This window comes from Lissotriton helveticus, chromosome 8 (assembly GCF_964261635.1).
Source record: "Lissotriton helveticus chromosome 8, aLisHel1.1, whole genome shotgun sequence".
In the NCBI taxonomy this organism is placed as follows: Eukaryota; Metazoa; Chordata; class Amphibia; order Caudata; family Salamandridae; genus Lissotriton; species Lissotriton helveticus.
Genome location: NC_136069.1, coordinates 1,404,655,467 through 1,404,673,431, shown reverse-complemented (window position 1 = coordinate 1,404,673,431; position 17,965 = coordinate 1,404,655,467). Strand labels below are relative to the sequence as shown.

Sequence of the window (17,965 nt, the reverse complement as noted above, 5' to 3'; positions counted from 1 at the left end):
AAGCGAGACACCACACAACATCTTCAGAACATGAAAAAAAAGATCCCTCCCCAGCTCAGACAACCACTGGCTCCCTGAAGCAGGGCCAAATGCCTCTCCTTCCTGCAGGACAATTGGAGAGCATAGAACGCTATGAACGCTTTGCAACGTGAAGGCCTGGAGGAGATCTTAACCGGCCCTGTAAGCCTAGACTTGGACACTCGCTGATGGCTGCCCATCCCAGATTCGCAACCCAAAAGGGCGACTCCTCAAGCAGGACATGGGTGCACTAGTGTCACTCTCTGCAGGACGCACATAGCTTTGTTGGACCAGGTTTCTCCATTGATTTTTGTTGTTACTGTTTTGTTTCCCTTCTTAGAAAAAGCAAGACACCTGTTGGTGATCCCCTACTTATCGCAGACTGTTGTGGGCAGGTATCAAGCCTTCTGGGGTAGGTGCACGTTCAGCGCAGCTGATGTGGGACTAGCCCCTACACCTCCCAGCCATGTGTCCTGATCACAGCGTGGGGGTGGGGAAGAGGGTGACACTTACCTACACGGACCTGCTGAGCCCCACTCCCCCCTCTGTACCTCAGCTCGCAAACTGCTTCTCTCGTGGACACACAGATTTCACGACCTTCGGGCCTTAGGTTACTCACACTGAATGTCAGGGGACTTAACTTACCGAACAAATGCCAACAGGTGTGGACCTACTTATTACAACATGACCCAGACATTATCCTACTTCAGGAAACTCACCTCCTGGGGGTGGACATTTACCATATCGCTCACCCGAAATACTGGTTAAGATACTGGGTGCTGAGATCCAGGAAAACACTAGGAGTTGGGGTCCTCATCAATGCGTGCTTCTGCGCCTCTCTTTTAAAGACAGTAATGGATAAAGAGGGGCACCTCTTAGTACTACACAGGCACAGAGATCATAGGCATTTACCGCTTCGTTTATTCTCCAAACCAAGTTCAGGGCCTTTCTGTGCGGCACCTGCTGCACGACCAACTGGCAGGGACTGAGGGCGATATTATTGTTGGCGGGTACTGCAAGTTAGAGTGCGGCCCTGATCTGGACCACAGTACAGCCACTTATCAGGGCACCGGGACCATCTTGGCGCAATTGAAGACCGACATCACAGAGATAGGATTAGTAGATGTGTGGCGATAGAAACACCCCGACAGCAGCCATTACTCATTCTACTCATGGGCACTCTCATATGCACACATAGAATACGTTTTTATAACTCACTCCCTCTTGTGCAATTTAGAGACAGTGGCAATCTCTGGCATATCGATATCAAACCATGCTCATTCAGAGACTATTTGGTCCATGGACAACTCAGCACACCAGGATCACACACACTGCCACCTCCCCCAGAGTATCCTCTTAGAACCGGTTGATAAGGCTGAGATTCTAAATGGGGTTGTGGACTATTTTGCCCTAAAACGATTTGCCTGAAATTTCATTGCCCACTCTTTGGGATGGCTTTAAGGCCACCATAGCTATCGCTAGGGCGAGAGAGAGGAGATCTCCACCAATCTAGTGGCAGAAATCAAAGCTTTAGAGAAGCAGGACCACTCCGCCCCATCGCTTTGCAACAAACGCCTTCTAGCTTTACTACGCTGCCAATTGAGCAGAACACTCCTGTCTTGCTTTCAAACAGTGCTACTATGACAGGAGAAATATGGTGGGTAAAGTGCTCGCTAGACTGCTGCAGCAGGTGCAGGACAACGCCCATGTATCCAAACTACAGATGGACGGCAGGGGTTGGATGATATCTGAACAGGATGAGCAAAGGGCATTGCATAATTATTATGAGAAGCTATATATAAAGGGTCAAGGTGCCCCCAGTCTTGGTAGATGAATATCTGAATTGATGAGATTGGGAACCCATCCACCACTGACATACAGAACTTCTTTAAGCTCCAATCATGCTAGCAGAACTTTCTTGGGGCAGGCTCTCACTTCTTGGAAAAACTCCAGGCCCCGATGGGTTGCCTGTCCTCTTTTAAAGCCTGCTTCTCACAGACCAACAAGACCATCTACTTTGATTGTTTAAGTCTTTAATGCAAGGCACAGGTCTGACTCCCTGTATGGTGGCAGCTGAGATTTCCTTAACCGGGTAAAGACCCTACCCACTGCTATTCCTACCATACTATAGCGCTCCTCAACACAGATGCAAAGATCTTCACTAAAATACTGGCCACTAGATTGGAGCATTATCTCACAGGTCTTGTTGACACCAATCAAGTGGGCTTTATTCACAACTTCTATGGGATGGACAATGTGTGCCAGGTTGCACATCTAATAGAGAAACCTCATCGACATAGCATCCAGTCTTGACTCCTGTCACTCGATGCAGAGAAGACATACGTTAGGGTCAATTGGGCCTTCCTACAGGCAGTATTGGGCAAGACAGGTCTGGGACCAGGAATGAAAGCTAAGATAATCGCCAACTACATCGCCCCTACTGATACTGTAAGGGTAAATGGTCGACAGACAGCCACTATCAACATTCTTAGGGGGCCCATGTCAAGCCTGTTCCTTGCCCCCCCTCTTGTTTGTCTGGTGATGGAGCCCCTAGCCATCACCCTTTGTTGTGCGGTGAACGTGGTCGACATTCCCTTTGGAGGTTGGATGCATAAGCTTAGTCTGTTCACTGATGGCCTTTTGCTCTCTTTTTCACAGCTTGCTACCTCTGTCTAAAATCATCAGAAACTAAACGAAATTTGAAGAAGTGTCTAGCTTTAAAATTAATATGCACTACAAAACTTCCCTCACGACCTATATTTCTTTCCTTGTGATTCACATAGAATTCAAAACTGGGCCAGTTCAATAAAAGTATGATCAATACATCATTATTCTTTATGACTTTGTTTATTCCTTTTTCATTGTTATTTATTCATTTTTAAAATTTCTCTTTTAAATATCAAAATTAATATCAATTTACAAAACACACATTAAATATCTTCAACATATTCAATTACATTTCATTACATAATGTACACCCCATGAAAAAGAACCCACAACCAAAAAGAAGGCACCCACTCATACAGTCACACTAATTCAAACCACAGCCATACTGCATTCATAATCTCATAAGAACTTTGGAAAGTTGGGGATATCAGAATGGCATTGATCTCCTTTGACCAACAAAACCAACTGCAATAAGCAGGATCTAAATGTCAGTGGTCAATATCAATGGTCGACGCGTTTCGGTGGTACAGGTAGAAAATGGACACCACCTTCATCAGGACCCTCAATAGAACCAACCAGAGTGACAACACCCAGGGAGTGTGTAGTAATGACACTTACATTGTATAATTGTAGGGCCTATTTAAGAATATAAGATACAGCTCTTCAGTAACCTCCAGCATAACAACTGATTTTCTCTGGAACCTCCTGTGATGTCAGCATAAGCATCACAGTGCTATCTTAAAGAAACATTACCACACATCTCCCCCTTAAAATCGTTAATTTTACAAATGGTAAAAATATAATGCAATCACAATATAATAAATACAAACATGAATTTTACACAAGGAAGAAAAACATGTATTCAAAAGAAATCACTATTCTGAAAATGAGGATTGATCCTACACGCATTACCTACACTCCATACACTTCCATCATCCAATTTCACCACAGATCTCATCACCTTAATCACTCTCCGAGGTTGAGAATACTTGCTCTCCTTTTCTGACAAATCCAGCCTCTCTCACTACAACCCAATCTCCACTTTCTATCTTAACAACTTTCACACCCTTCCTTCTATCATAACGTTCCTTGTTACGTTCATGAGACTCCTTAATTCTTTCAGTAACACACTCATGATCTACCCAAACTTGACTTTTCTTCCTCAACAATATATAGGAGACTCTTTAGTTGCAGGTTCCCTGCCCTTCAGGGCAATGAACGGGGAAACCCCAGTAACAGAATGAGAAGTCACACAATGTGCCCACATCATCTTATTCAACTCCTCTCTCCACATTAGTCCATTGGCTAAGGATATTTGAATATTGTCCACTATGATCCTATGGACCCTTTCAACCAATCCATTGACCTGCGGTCTAAACAACGCAACTCTGACATGTTTGATTCCCAAACCTTCAAGAAATTCCCTCATCACACTGGAAACCAAATGCACACCATTGTTAGTAACCAATGTTCTGGGAATCCCCTTTCTAAAAATACTTCGAGAAATTCAATCACTTTCACTGACGTGATATTCTCCACAGGCTTGATAGTAAATCACTTACTATGATAATCTACTAGAACAATTAAGTATCTATTTCTAATTCCAAGCCTTTCAATTGGACCTAAAAAGTCTAATGCTAACTTCTCCCATGGATGATCCGGAACCTTCACACACTCCAATTTACACTCTGGCATTTATCACTATTTCAACAGGCATGGCAATTCTTGACAACTTCCTCTACTTCCTTGTCCATTTCAGGCCAGCAGAAACTCTGCCTCAATCTTCTCTTGCTCATGCTCCTACCTAGATGTCCCTCATGTACAAGTTTAATTAACCTCCCTCTTAGCATCTTAGGTGGAATTATCCGATTGCACCTCAAAACTTTATCAGACTGGATACTCAACTGATCTTTTACTTTGATGTATTGCTTCAAATTCTCACTCAAACTCAAAACATTTCTCCAACTATCAGTTATCGCACTCTTCAACCCTTCATACATCTCATCTCAATCCAACGCCTCACTCCATTCTTCAAACTTCAAAGCCAATTCTCCACCAGTATGACTTGATGTTGCATCCACTTCAACCATAAAAGAAATCCTTTCCTCCTCCTCAATTGGCATACGTGACAAAGAGTATGCTACTACATTTTTCTTTCCTCTTACAAAGTCAATTGTGAAATTCATACCCATGACTGATAAAAGCCACCTGGAAATTCTAGGAGTTACACTACCCTCTAGACCCTTGCCACCCTTGAAAATGTATGCCCTCCCCCTCTCTCTCAGAGCCTCTCCAACCATCACTGTCTTCAAAAAAGATCTTAAGACCCATCTTTTTAATGCCCCACTATAACAGATGTGCTCCACTCTCGAGGCTGAACTACTCACCGCGCCAGGATACCCCACGGTAATGGAGCGCGCTATAAAAGCTTTTAAAATAAATAAATAAAATAAAATAAATAAGAGGCTTATGATCTCGCCTAAGCATAAAAGGTAGCCCCCAGAGGTAAAACTTAAAATGGTTCATTCCCCAACAACAAGCCACGGCCTCATTTTCAATGGCAGAATAAGATCTTTCAGCTCCTTGCAGACGCATAACCAATTATTCATCATCCACATTTTGGGTTAATACGGCACCTAAACCCACATTGTTAGCATCCGTTGTTAGGATAGTTTTCCTATTGACATCAAAGTGACTCAGAGTGGGTGCGTGAACCAATGAGTCTTTAATCTTATTAAAAGCGGACTCACACTCTTCACTCCATGTAAACTCAATTCCTTTCTTCAGCAACGCCTTCATTGGTTCAACAATATCAGAAGAATTAGAACAAGACAGTATTCGGCCAGACCTAGAAACGACCTCAATAAGTCTGTCATTAGGCCTTGGAGTATCAACAACGGCTTTTACAATGCTATTTTTTGGTTTAATACCATTTCCAGATATTACATGACCCAAGTAATTTACTTCTTCCTTCCTCAATTGACACTTCTCCCTTTTGATAGTCATCCCATGTTCAGCAATCCTCTTCAATACCTCATTCAAAAGTTCATCATGCCTCTCAAAAGACTTACCCACTACAAGAATATCATCTTGGCAGCACAGAATTTTTCCATTCCTTTAAAAATATTGCGCATTATCCTTTGGAACACCGCTGATGCGGATGCTAGTCCAAACGGCATACGACAATATCTAAAGGCACCAAGTGGTGTAACAAAAGAGGTCAATGCTCTTGATTTTGGATGTAAATGTACCTGATGGTAAGCAGCAGACATATACAATACAGAAAAGACTTTACCACCACTCATTGCACTTAACATCTCCCAGATATTAGGAAGAGGTTGCCGATCAACCCAGATGTTTCTATTTAGATCTCTCGGGTCTCTTGGGGGAAACCACAATGGGAGCAAGCCATTCAGAGGCTTCTATAGGTTCTACGATCTTATTTTCCAAAAGTTTATTAAGTTCTTGTTGAAGAGGTTCTCTCATCAGCAATGGAATGGGTCTTACTCTATGCACTACTGGAACTGCATTTCTTTTTTAAATGATACGGTGTGTGAAACCCTTCAACAAACTTAACTTATCCGTAAACACATGAGGAAATGAAGACATCAGGTTTTCACCCCATTCCAGGTCAATATTATCTACCTTTTCTACAACCATTTCTGGCTCTTGACTGTTGGGATTAATAATTATATTTAGATCTTTTTGATGTTGCCATCCTAACAAATTGGAACCAACCTCAGATATGTACACTCTACCATGCACAGAATTTCCTTTGAACACAATATCACTCCACATCTTGCAAACAATGCTTATTCTTTTCCCTCCATACCCGACTGCTTTTATGTCGAATTTTTGTAAATCACTCATTTGTCCATTCAGTTGTTTTTCAAAAACATCTTTAGCTACAATAGTAAACAAACTACCAGAATCAACTAACACTTTGACTGTACCCTTTCCCAAGACAATATCACAATGTGGTTTCTCAAGTTTATCAGTACTCTCTTTTTCACCACCACATTCTTATTACTCCTCAAATTCTCACACTTAGTAGAATATTCATTGCAAGTTACAACATCCTCAATTTCATTAATAGACACAATGAGGTCTTCTCGAACTTCAAGGTTTTCAACTACTTTTACATTTGATGAAGATCGCATTTTTGTTCTACACATTTTAGCCAAATTACCCTTCCTCCCACAAACTCTACATATCGAATTTCTTGCCCCACAAGCAAAACTAGTAGCAATGTGTCCCGGGCCACCACATCTATAACATATAATTGTTCTTCTTTCAGTTTGTTTATTTGCACTAGCTTCTGTCACCTTGACTTCCTTCTTCACCTTTACTTCTAGTACATCAAGTGCTACAACTTCCTTTTCTGACGATTTAATACTTGCTTTTCCTACATCAATTTCTTTCATCCAAACGGTTGTATTTTCCATACTTTTAGCTATTTGTATAGCTTCCTCCAGAGTTGTATCCAAAGATAAGAGTCTCTTTAATTTTTTTATCTTTCGTACATCTAACAATTTGATCACCAATCAATAACTCCATCAAACCCTGGAATTCACACGTTACAGCCAAACCATGTAAAGTAGCTACATAGCTCATAATTTCCTCATCTTGAGTTTGTGCACAACAAAAAAATTTAGGTCTCTCAAAAACCACACTTAATTTAGGAGTAAAATGCTTTTCTACCATCTTAAGAGACATATCGTACACATTAATCGGTTGGCCATCACCAATTCCCAACGAAACTTTAGGAAGATCATCATATATTCTTCTACCTTCAGTACCTAAATGATGCAGCACTATGGCGTGCCTTCTTATAGGTCCATATTTATCTCCTCCAATTGCCAACATGTAAGTAAAGAATATGTTTTTCCACCTTTTCCAAGGTACGGTTGGTTCACCAGGAACTGGTAAAAAACTAGGTGGTGCTGCCATTCCTTGTTCGGCCATCCCTGTAATGAAATCTAAAATAACAAACTGCCACAACGAACTAAAGAAACAAACTACTACAATGAACTAATATAAATAGTTAAAGAATTTAAAATAATCATCTAAAACAACAATCTTGTTGTTGATGAAACACACAACTTTCCGAAAGATTTGATGCTCTTCCCTTCAAAAAAATAACAATTAAAATAATTATATAAAACAAGAAACTGGAATCTGAGAGAAATTTGCTCCTTTTTCACTTCTTAGTCTTCTCTTTATATCTATGTTCTGTAACTTCTTCTCCTATCCCTTTAACTCCTTAGTCCTCTCTCTATGATCATGTCCTCATGAGAAGGATCATAGAGACAGGTGACACAGCAAAAAGAGAAGAGCAACCAGCAATAACCAATGAACAGTAAGGTATGGAGCCTTTTGTTGAGTTACAGTACATTTTTATGAAGAATTCATTGTGTATAAGTTATAAGTATTTGCGGTAAAACTATGCGCTGGCAAAACTTCAGGTTCAAGGAAGGCGCTGATACACTTCGCGGTCACAGTAGCACTCGCGCGCTTATTTCCTGATGCGCACTAGCAATGCTCCGTCCTCACGTCGGTTGTTATATCCATTCAATGACGCGCTTTTGCAAAGCAAAGCTTGTTTACATTTGATAAAGAGCTCGAGTAAAGCTTTGTGCTCCCGACGAATGTTCCCTTTTAATATCGCTTGAGTAATGCTTCGACCTCACGCAATGCTCTTGCGCTGAACATTTAATATCAATAACGCTTGAGATATTAATATAAATGAAAACGTAATTTTCTACAAGGTCATTCAAAAATTAACTTCTTAAAGTCATCCAGAGCTTACTGATTTTTCCAAAGAAATCACTTATTTCGCCATTCCCCTCCTTTGTAACGCATTAAAGCAGAACAAGCTTCTGTAGATGAGTTAATATCTCGCAGCCAAGTATAAAAATCTTTCTAACTCACCGTTTTCAATCATTGAATTCCCCCGAGAGAATTCCTCAGTTTACCGCTTTTGTCCAGGGGTGAAGGTTACTCTGCATCTCACTGCACTCTGCCCCCTGCGCAGCTCCTTTGTCCTCGTCGCCATAAAAAGTGTAGTAATCAGACTTAAATTGTATAATTGTAGAGCTTATTTATTTAAGAATATAAGATACAGCTCTTCAGTAACCTCCAGCATAACTGATTTTCTCTGGAACCTCCTGTGATGTCAGCATAAGCATCACACAGTTCTATCTTAAAGAAACATTACCACAGAATACTGTCAGAGATCTTTAATGAACTAAATAGTTGAAGCAACCCTTTCATATTAGTAACAACTGTCAGGATCCGTTGTATCCAGTACCACTGCTCCTCCTAACGAGAACAAATATGTTTATTTCACCCGGGTAGTTGCCACTCATCGGCATACCTGCACCCCCTTAGGAGAAACTAAGCTTTGGCCGCAGACCCGCACTCAGTCGACTGACTATTGCAGCAACCATAACGAGACCTGTAAAGAATTTACAGGGGGTGTATCAGTTTCTCCTACGGGGTGCAGGTATGCTGATGAGTGGCAACTACCCAGTACAATAAACAGAGAAACGAGGTGCAATGAAGGCGCTGACCCTAAACCTGATGAAATTTGCGCCAAATTTTGTAAGGCAATGAAACATGTTGGTTTTAATTGAGCAGGCACACAGAAAGGAATAAAACAATAGCCAGTGTTGCCTAGCTCGTTTTTAAACTAGGGCATACCTGGTTTCTACGTCAGATCTCGGAGCCCCTATAGGTTTATTTATAGAATACACATCACACGTTTGGGTTTTTCTTTCTCTGCAAGGTCTACTTATTATTTCTTACAGCTGGCAGATGCTAATGATGAGAACCTGAGGATACAAGCAAGTACCAGCCTGTAACCCTCCAATGGTGTTACTCCAGTGAGAGACTGCCAACTTTCCCCTGACCTTTTTCTCATCTGTGAGGTCCTTCGAACATTGATAGGAGGGCGGACTGGCAGACACAGTACCACATATTTTAATTCAAGGTGTGATCTAGGACACTGTAAAGCAGTTGTGATAATGAAATCCACTGCGGTGACACTTAAAATTGGGTGCCTCTTTCGAGAGACATACGGTGGATCGTTGTCCATACATATAGTAGGAGCAGGTCTTTTGTTGAGGTGTAGCTAACACTGATACAAACAATATTTCACATTAGCTCACAATAAAACAAAAAAAAACTGATTTGCGTGTACTGATTTGAAGGGACCAGGATATGATTTCTAATTTACACACTGCAAGAAGTTCTCCTGTAAGACTGTCCTAATTTCAAACCCTCCTCCCACACCCATATGAGAAAAGCCCAAAGCATTGAGTGGAAAGTCTCCGTCTAATTTCCTTTCTTCTGCAGAGGTTTATGTAGGTATTTCTTGGCGCTAAGGAAATGTACTGGTATGACTGCATGAACGAGGGCACCCATGACACTGAGGGAAAAATGAAATACACAATAACTTTGTATATCAAATCATCACAGAGGGACAACGACTTAAGGTATCTTGCAAACTTATTAGACGAAATGAGAGGATGAAAGTTTGTGAGAAAGAGCATTTTCATACTGCATAAGCATTAAGTGACAGCAAAGATGAGCAGTCTTAGTTGGTTTGGTGGCACTTTATACTCACAGAACAATTTTTTAAAATGCTGACCAACTCATTAAGTAGTAGTAACAGTATTAGGTAAACTTGAAGTAAAATAAAAGTATTAACTGAAAAAGAAAATCATCAGACATGGTGCGCAATTTAGAAGTCACCTCTGTTAAGTTATCCTTGGAGAGTCATGTCAACAAAGTGGCAGGCACCTGCTGTGCTCTTCTCCGAGGTTTAGGGACACTTTTAGCAATGTAGAACAACACGATTGCCAGAACTGAGACAGACTCCTACCAAGTCTTTCAATAAACCTTTATGAACAAAACATAAACGTCTACTTTTTAAATTGCAACATCTAATGGTTTATTCCACTTTATATTTCCACACATTTTTGCAAAAAATGAATTCATTGTGCATAGTATTCATACAAAATATATACAAACATAATCTACACAAGCAATATATACAAAATATAAAACATCTACAACTGACATATTCAAATCAACTTCATACACACCACTCTCAAGCTTCACACACTCCAACTGCATACAGGTCCCAATGTACACACCAATATACATAAACATAAGAATGAAACGAACTCTAAAAAAAATCTTATAGATTTCACTCAGCCACTTTTGCGAGGCGCACCTGCCCCGGAACGCCCACCCTGCGCCGGAACGCCTCCTGATGGCGCAGGGCTTTACAACGTGATGCATCTCCTAGATGCGTCACGTTGTAAATAGGGTGCATTGTTTGCGCCGCCGTTGCGTCAAATAAAGTGACGCACCGGCGGCGCAAGGCCTTCATAAATCTGCCCCCTAGTACTTTTCATTTTTTTTATGTCCACTGAAATTTTTGGTGTTGTCCTAGGGGATGGGTGCTACCTTGTCCTCATACTTTTATTGAGGCCTAGAAGTCCCCCCTTTTCTCATGAAAATTTAGTCCTACAAAATGGTGGCCGGTAACTGCCACGACTGATTACCTCAGGGACTGGCCCATAGACTCATATGGGGAATCTAGAACCTTCTGGCCTGTTCTGGACACTTGGGGCTAGGGGTATAAAAGGCCAACTGTAGGGCGGCCATTTTGTCATACAGAGAGAGACAGCTGGAGTTCAGACTGTTGTGTTAGGGGGTTGGGCGCTGAGGGGGATTGACTTCTCTTAGGAGTTGCTGTCTCGCGGCTGTCGTTCCCCCCCTACCTATAGATCTGGCCCCACTTTAGATAAACTTCTTCTGAAACTGGCTCAGGTGTCACCACACTAAGAGAGAGGGGCCATCATATCCGTCACGGAGCTGTAGCGGTGAGTGTGGCCTGGGGACACTGCCTGGTTGCATCTGTCAAGTAGAGGCTGAGAAGATCCCCCGCCCTCTCTGTCCAGCATAATCTTTACTGCTAGGGTTTCTATAAAGTTGTGAACCACGTTTACTTGCCCAGGATCACCTGTGCTGGGGAGCGCTGGGAGGACATCCTGTCGCTGAACACTGGGAACATTTCCGTAGGGGCCCCGCTGTGGAGAGTAAATGTCGCATCTGACAACGGGTCGGGCATCCTCCTGTGAGGCCCTGTGACGTCTGCCTAGCGTAAGGGGGAATTGGCCACCCGGCGATCGCCTTGCTGATCAGAACCTCGCTGTGGGGGCGGCGCCGAGGGTAGTGTTCCTCAACCTGCGTAAGTCAAGTGGAGGGATGGCCTTTCTCCCAGAGTAGGCGGTGCCACACCGAAGTGTTCCCCTTCCTGCGCAATCTCAGTGGAGGCCTGGCCTCCTTCTCAGAGAAGGCGGCGTCGTGCTGAAGTGACTTCCCTTCTGCGCAGGCCCAGTGGGGGGCTTGGCTTCATCGGGGAGAGGCAGATCAACGACGGAGCAACGCCTTGCTGTCAGAAGAAGTTCCCCAGCCACAGCAGACTCGCCAAGTTGTCAACAGGGGCGGCCTCGCTTCCGTGAAGATCTGGTGTGTGGGCTTGTATTTCCGCCGGGAGTCTGACGGTGAGATCGGAGACTCCCTGTGGCAGTAAGAAAAAGAAACAAAGGACAATACTTCAAGCTACAAGTAAGCTGGTAATTGGGGCTCTTGCAGAACACAATCGTGGTGAGGTTTCTAACGGGTCAAATGTTGATCTACCTTCCTGATCCCTGGTGGTGAGGTAACGGGAGCCAAGGGATCATAAAAATTAATAAGAACGATACTTCAGAAGCGAGAGTCTTGTTAAGCTTAAAACGACTGTTTGACCTTGGATACCACTGAACAGAAGCCAGGGAATTGTGGGTTATCTGCTCAAGTACCAGAGTTCTGGCCGTGATTAACACATGTTTTTGTTCCACAGGGGGTAAATGAATCTGGTTTCTAGTATATTAATGCCTGTACCAATCCTAATGAAAGGAACATGTGAGAATATTACAGTGCTGGGAAAAGGCACCAACCTGTTCCACTATATAGGGGCATGCTAATGAATATTGTCCAATTGTAAGGTGACTTCCTTGGAACTAGAGTACTAAGTGAAAAGTGCTGAGATCATTTTTCCTGGAAGAATGTTCTTTAATTGATGTAATGACAAGCTCTTATTGATGCAAATAATCAGATGTGGAAGTGTTTGATGAGCTAAAGTTTTATACTACTGAAAGAAAGTACATCTAAAGATTTTTATAAAGCCTTCCATATTTTTCTAGCAAAGTGTAGTGTCATGTTTGGAGTGGAAGTACGCTGTGATACTGTACTGAGTGGGACGCAAGTACTACAAATCACCTTTGAGATAGGCCTTACCACCTGAGCCAAGCTACCCTAGGTGGACCGGTATTCTATGTGACCTGGGACCAGGTCGACGCGTTTCGAACCCGTAAACTGGTGGGGTTCTCCTCAGGACCAACAAGACTCTTGAGTCTTCTGGGTGACTCCCTTCAAGTGTCACTTTGATGTGTCAATATCCCCGATTTAGTGGATGATTCTTATTGGGCACCGGGACTCCCAAGTCATGTCCTACTGCCTCCAGGCCGTGGATAGTCGTGAAGTGATTCCTTAATTCTGTTCAAGCACGGAACGATTTCCAGACGGCTTGCTCGAGTGAATCAGCTGCCGGCTCGGGTGTAAAATCCCTAAAAATGTGGTTCTTTACTGTGTAACACTAGGATCACAGCTGCCCACCCTCATTAGTAGTTTGGACGGAGCGACGAAAAAGTTTTAAAAGACCTCGCCAAACTGAACACCCAGCTCTAAAAAGTCAAAAAATGCATAATCCCATTACACTGCGAGGTTAATTAGGTGTAAATTTAGTGTACGTGACAAATGGAAGTCTTACTGCAACTTTGTTTTACGCAGAGTTCATGCTCTTTACATAAACTTGTTTTCATCAAATTAGGCTGAACAGTGACATAGATCAGCAACTCAATGCATTTCATATCAGTAAACAGCTTGAAGTCTAGAAAAAAATATTCCTTTGCAGCAATTAGCTTTAATAACGTGGATGTGCACTCACATTTAAGCAAGTACAAACAAACAAATGGCCAGCAGTGAGGAAAATGAAGGCACACGGGTGACAGTGCGCCAGATGAATCCCCAGGGAATAGTCTACTACAATTACACAACTGAGAAACAGAGAGCTTGAAGTGGTTCAACTAGTTGAACCCGTCAACCATTCCAACTAAAACTGGAATGGTGTTCTTGCTGTGCCAACTCAAACACTTTTCTAGAAAGGTTCATCATCATCATCTACAAACTGTAAAGTGTGCCCACAGCTGAAAAAGTTTACTTTTTTGAGTTCCTCCATGGAGTCTTAGCTCAACATTTAGAAAGCACAAGAGTCCGCGATTTAAATAGACATTACTGCAGAGGTCTAAATTTGATAAATGAGGCAGGACAAAAAAATGTAAATACCGCCCAGGCAGGAGAGCCTTACTAGGAAAAACCCATGTTTACTGCAATCAATAAAAGTACTGCCTCGCAGAAATAATGTGTTATGTAGCATACTATAAAAGAACCAACCTGCCTATGTAAACAAAACCAAGGTTCAGAAAACAAGAAAAGACAACCCATCAAAACACCCGTTTACGAGGATATCTAAACACCACTCAAAAGAGGGGAAATTCAACAATTGGCAGCACACAGGCCAACCTCTTCACATTACTTATTGCACATGCGATGCGAAATAAAACCGAACAGCAGGTTATAAACATATAACCAGGTCTTTAAAATAAACATATTGTTTGTTACACAACTCAGTTCGTAATCTCGGGCGAAACTTTGTAAAACTGCATTTCCGATCACTGATCGTGCATATATGTCCGGGAACTTTAGGTCACCCGACACGGAATAATATTGCCATCCGCACTGATCAAGAGTAAACAAGTGAGTCATAAATACACAGTCAACAAAGTCCACAATCGAGAGCTGATCGGTCAGCAATTTTTAAGACTCAAACGCACAACTTCATCTACTTTAGAAACACAAATGTATGCATTCAAGAACTGCCCACATTCTCAACTAGCGGGACACTATAATAAACTTTCTGATAAAGTTAAACATGTGCTGCCAAGCTTGGGCGCTCGTTTGCAGGAGTCACGCTGGCGAGTTAGTAAAGCGAACCTGGTAAAAATGGTAGTGTGTGGTGTGCCACTAAGTATTAATAACAACGACGAGCGAGGATCCGCATGTTTTTAGCATCTTGGGGCTAAAAGAGCAGAGTGACTCCTGCAAAAATCTGGGAGATTCGAGCGAGACTGTTAAAACAGGCGCCTTGCGAGACTTCTGCACGCCACTCTCTCGGTCTCTTCCATTAGGGTGGGTGTTTTACAAATAAATATCCAGTTCTTTCAATGGTATTCTGAGAAGGTACATTAGGAAACATCGAGATTAAAGAAGTAAACAGCACAACTGGGTAACGAAAGGTGAGGGGTTGATCTCAGTTTATTTAAAAGACAAGTTGAACAATGAAAGTACCTGGAAACACAAAAAGCTTAGAATGCCATCCTGTTGAAGTTAGATTGTTTTTCTTCTTCAACAAACGGTCATGCCATAGGTAGGGAGTGCAGAGAATATGCTAGGACTGAAGTCAGCGTGTATCAACGCTATTCTAAAACATGATTGCCTAGAGGGGAGAGGGGGACCGTCTTGTGGGTAGAAGACTGCAACTCACATCGAGCAGCAATTGGAAGGTCAAAAGCAGGTAAGAAATGTTCCATGTCCATACACAAGAACTGCTCTTCGTGCATATGTAATTATCAAATTAAAATTGGATTCACGGAAGAGCATGCACTTTTAGAAACAAGTGTCCATTTTTTGGGTGTGCTTTAAACTTGATGTTCCTTTAAAAAGAACAGGTGATCGTAAAAGTAGGTTACTGTTACACTGACGTAAAAAGCACTATACAAAGATAAAAAGCAATGGCTTTGGTGCTACCGACACATAGTTAATGTTTCCATCAGCTTCTCTTAAAAGCAAATAGCCCTGGAGTTCATATAAGTTTTAAAACAATGTTTTATGATTGTGGCTAATATGGTCTCTGTGTCCTTTTGTCGGGGTAAGGTAAGAAATTATACTGGCTAACAAAAAACGTAGTGGATCAGACAACACAACTAGTCTAAAAGCAGCAGACCCTCCCTTGAGTCACAATCACGCCAGACCATGCGTGCACGGATGAGGATAAACAATGCGCCAGTAACATCCTCTGAGAGCCGCCCGCCCAGGGACTGTTGCACCCACTGGCCGAGCTGCAACCAGAAACCAAAGGCGAAACTACAGAACAGATAAGCTGCCACCAGAACAAACACAGGAAGGAAAAACATGGCCAGCGACGGCCAAGCCCTGGGACACCTGCAGGGGCACCATAACAACCGGCAACTGGGAGCGGCGCAGCCCTGAGCCGTGGGGATCGGCTCTGGGTATTGAGGATAGCGGGGAGGGCGAGCGGGAGGAGGAAAGCGTGGCTGACGGGGCTAGGGAACACAGACATTAACTTTACACCCGCCTTCATGGCCGGGTGCAGCGAGGGATGGGTGCCGTTTAAAAAAAAAAAAGTTATGGGGAGCTTTAGTCTTGGGACACCACATCGGTGAACGGGTCTGGAGTTTGACCCCTCTCTGTACCACCTTCCTTGTCGGCAGCGCCACTCGCTTTGTGCGGGGTTGCCCACCAGCACCAACCGCGCCTCCTCCCAGGTCACCCCATGAGCGCTCGGACTCACCGACTCCAACCAGCAGCAAAGCCGCCAAGGGCAGCAGAGCGGCTCGGGCTCCCATCCTACAGGCGGCGGCTGGAACGAGAAGCAGGGGCAGGCGACGGATCCGCGTACTCGCTCCCAAGCGGCCGCTGCCAACTCCAACAACAGGATAGCCTGAGGCGGCAGCAGCAGGTGAAGGCGCGTCACTTCCGGTCGGACAGCGAGGGATGAGGCGCGCGCGAGCAGGAGCAGCCCGGAGCTCCCGTGTGTGGGAAGCGACTCCGCGCCCACGCCCTCTGGTCACTTTATGTTGCCTCGCAGGAAGGGCATTTCTGTGCTCTATTCGACTCGCCGGTTTCAGCCGGGTAGTGACCACCGAGGGAAGACTATCTTTCAGGTTTCCCGAATTCACGCGGATTTAGCAACAACGGGGCTTAAGAAGGACAGAAAATATGATTTTTCCCCCGCACATTTATTAGGAACTATCTGAAATGTACTCTGGTTTCCTTTAAAGAGCGTGCGTAGAATGCGTTCCCTCTTGAGCTTTTTTTTCTTCATTTCTTGGAGGGGGAGTTATTAACACTCATTATTTTTTTCACCTGCCCCGTTTTAATTTGTCGAGTTCTTTTATTTAGATAACTGTGTTAACACTTTCACGTTGAACAAGTATGTGAGTGATGGAGGTATCAAAAGGACAGGTAACCGACTCGAACTCTTGGGGGGGGGGCATTACGCAGTTATTTTTTGGCGCTGTCCTCCCCAATATCCTCCTCCATGAACTCCCTCACCAACAGTTTCCATAGCCTCTCTCTCTCTGACGTACATTTTTTTAACATAGAGTTGCCTGGGCTTTAAGTGGGCCGGGTCCTGCCTGTGCTCAGCTCCGGCTGTTCTTAAACACAGCTGCTGAGACGGACACCTACCTATAGGGCTCTCCATTTTTGCCCTCACCCTCGGTGAAAAACAAATCTTAACTCTGCAGCTGTGCCACCCTTCCCCTTTAATGTAACTTCAAAGAGACTCCTTATAGTTGTTTCAGAGTCTCAAGTCAGAACTGAAGCATTTTCAAAGTTATATATAATCAGGCCGTGTTTGGTGCTTATTTATCATATGCAGCTAACAACCATTGACAAAGCCAATAATCCACAAGTAAACCATGTTTGGCTTTGCAATCGGGAGTCTCCCGCTTGAATCGGGTCTATTGGCATGTATGGATGATGCAAAACGGCAATTAGACAAAATTCAGAACTCTCACTATTAGGCACATTAATCATCAGAGTTATCGTGATAATTTTTATTACCTGATGCACAAGGAAGAACATGTGCTGTGAAACCAAAAATGATTTTTAAACACCGCGCTCCCCACCAAGGTCAGCGCCAGGTGTGGCTGCACCAGTCCCACCGCCCTAAAGTGAGTCCTGCTTCCAGCAATTGGGCAAGACTGGCATTTCCAGAAATGGGGTGAGAGCTAACCTCATACCCATTATATGAGGGAAACGATCTATGTAAGTGGTGGGGTGTTGGACTTCCCCAAAATTC

The 17,965-nt window shown here is 43.3% G+C and overlaps 1 protein-coding gene across 2 annotated transcripts in view; it reads right to left on the bottom strand.

The window, feature by feature from the left end:
* CXADR (CXADR cell adhesion molecule) overlaps positions 1-16,713 on the bottom strand; it is a 274,960-nt gene extending 258,247 nt beyond the window's left edge. The window contains exon 1 of one of the 2 annotated variants that reach the window (XM_078658356.1): positions 16,451-16,713. In XM_078658356.1, the coding sequence (XP_078514482.1) occupies positions 16,451-16,505 (55 nt within the window). In that variant the 5' untranslated portion in view covers positions 16,506-16,713. The remainder of the gene's footprint in view (positions 1-16,450) is intronic. The other variant, XM_078658357.1, reaches the window with a different exon arrangement.
* Positions 16,714-17,965: the final 1,252 nt, after the last annotated feature.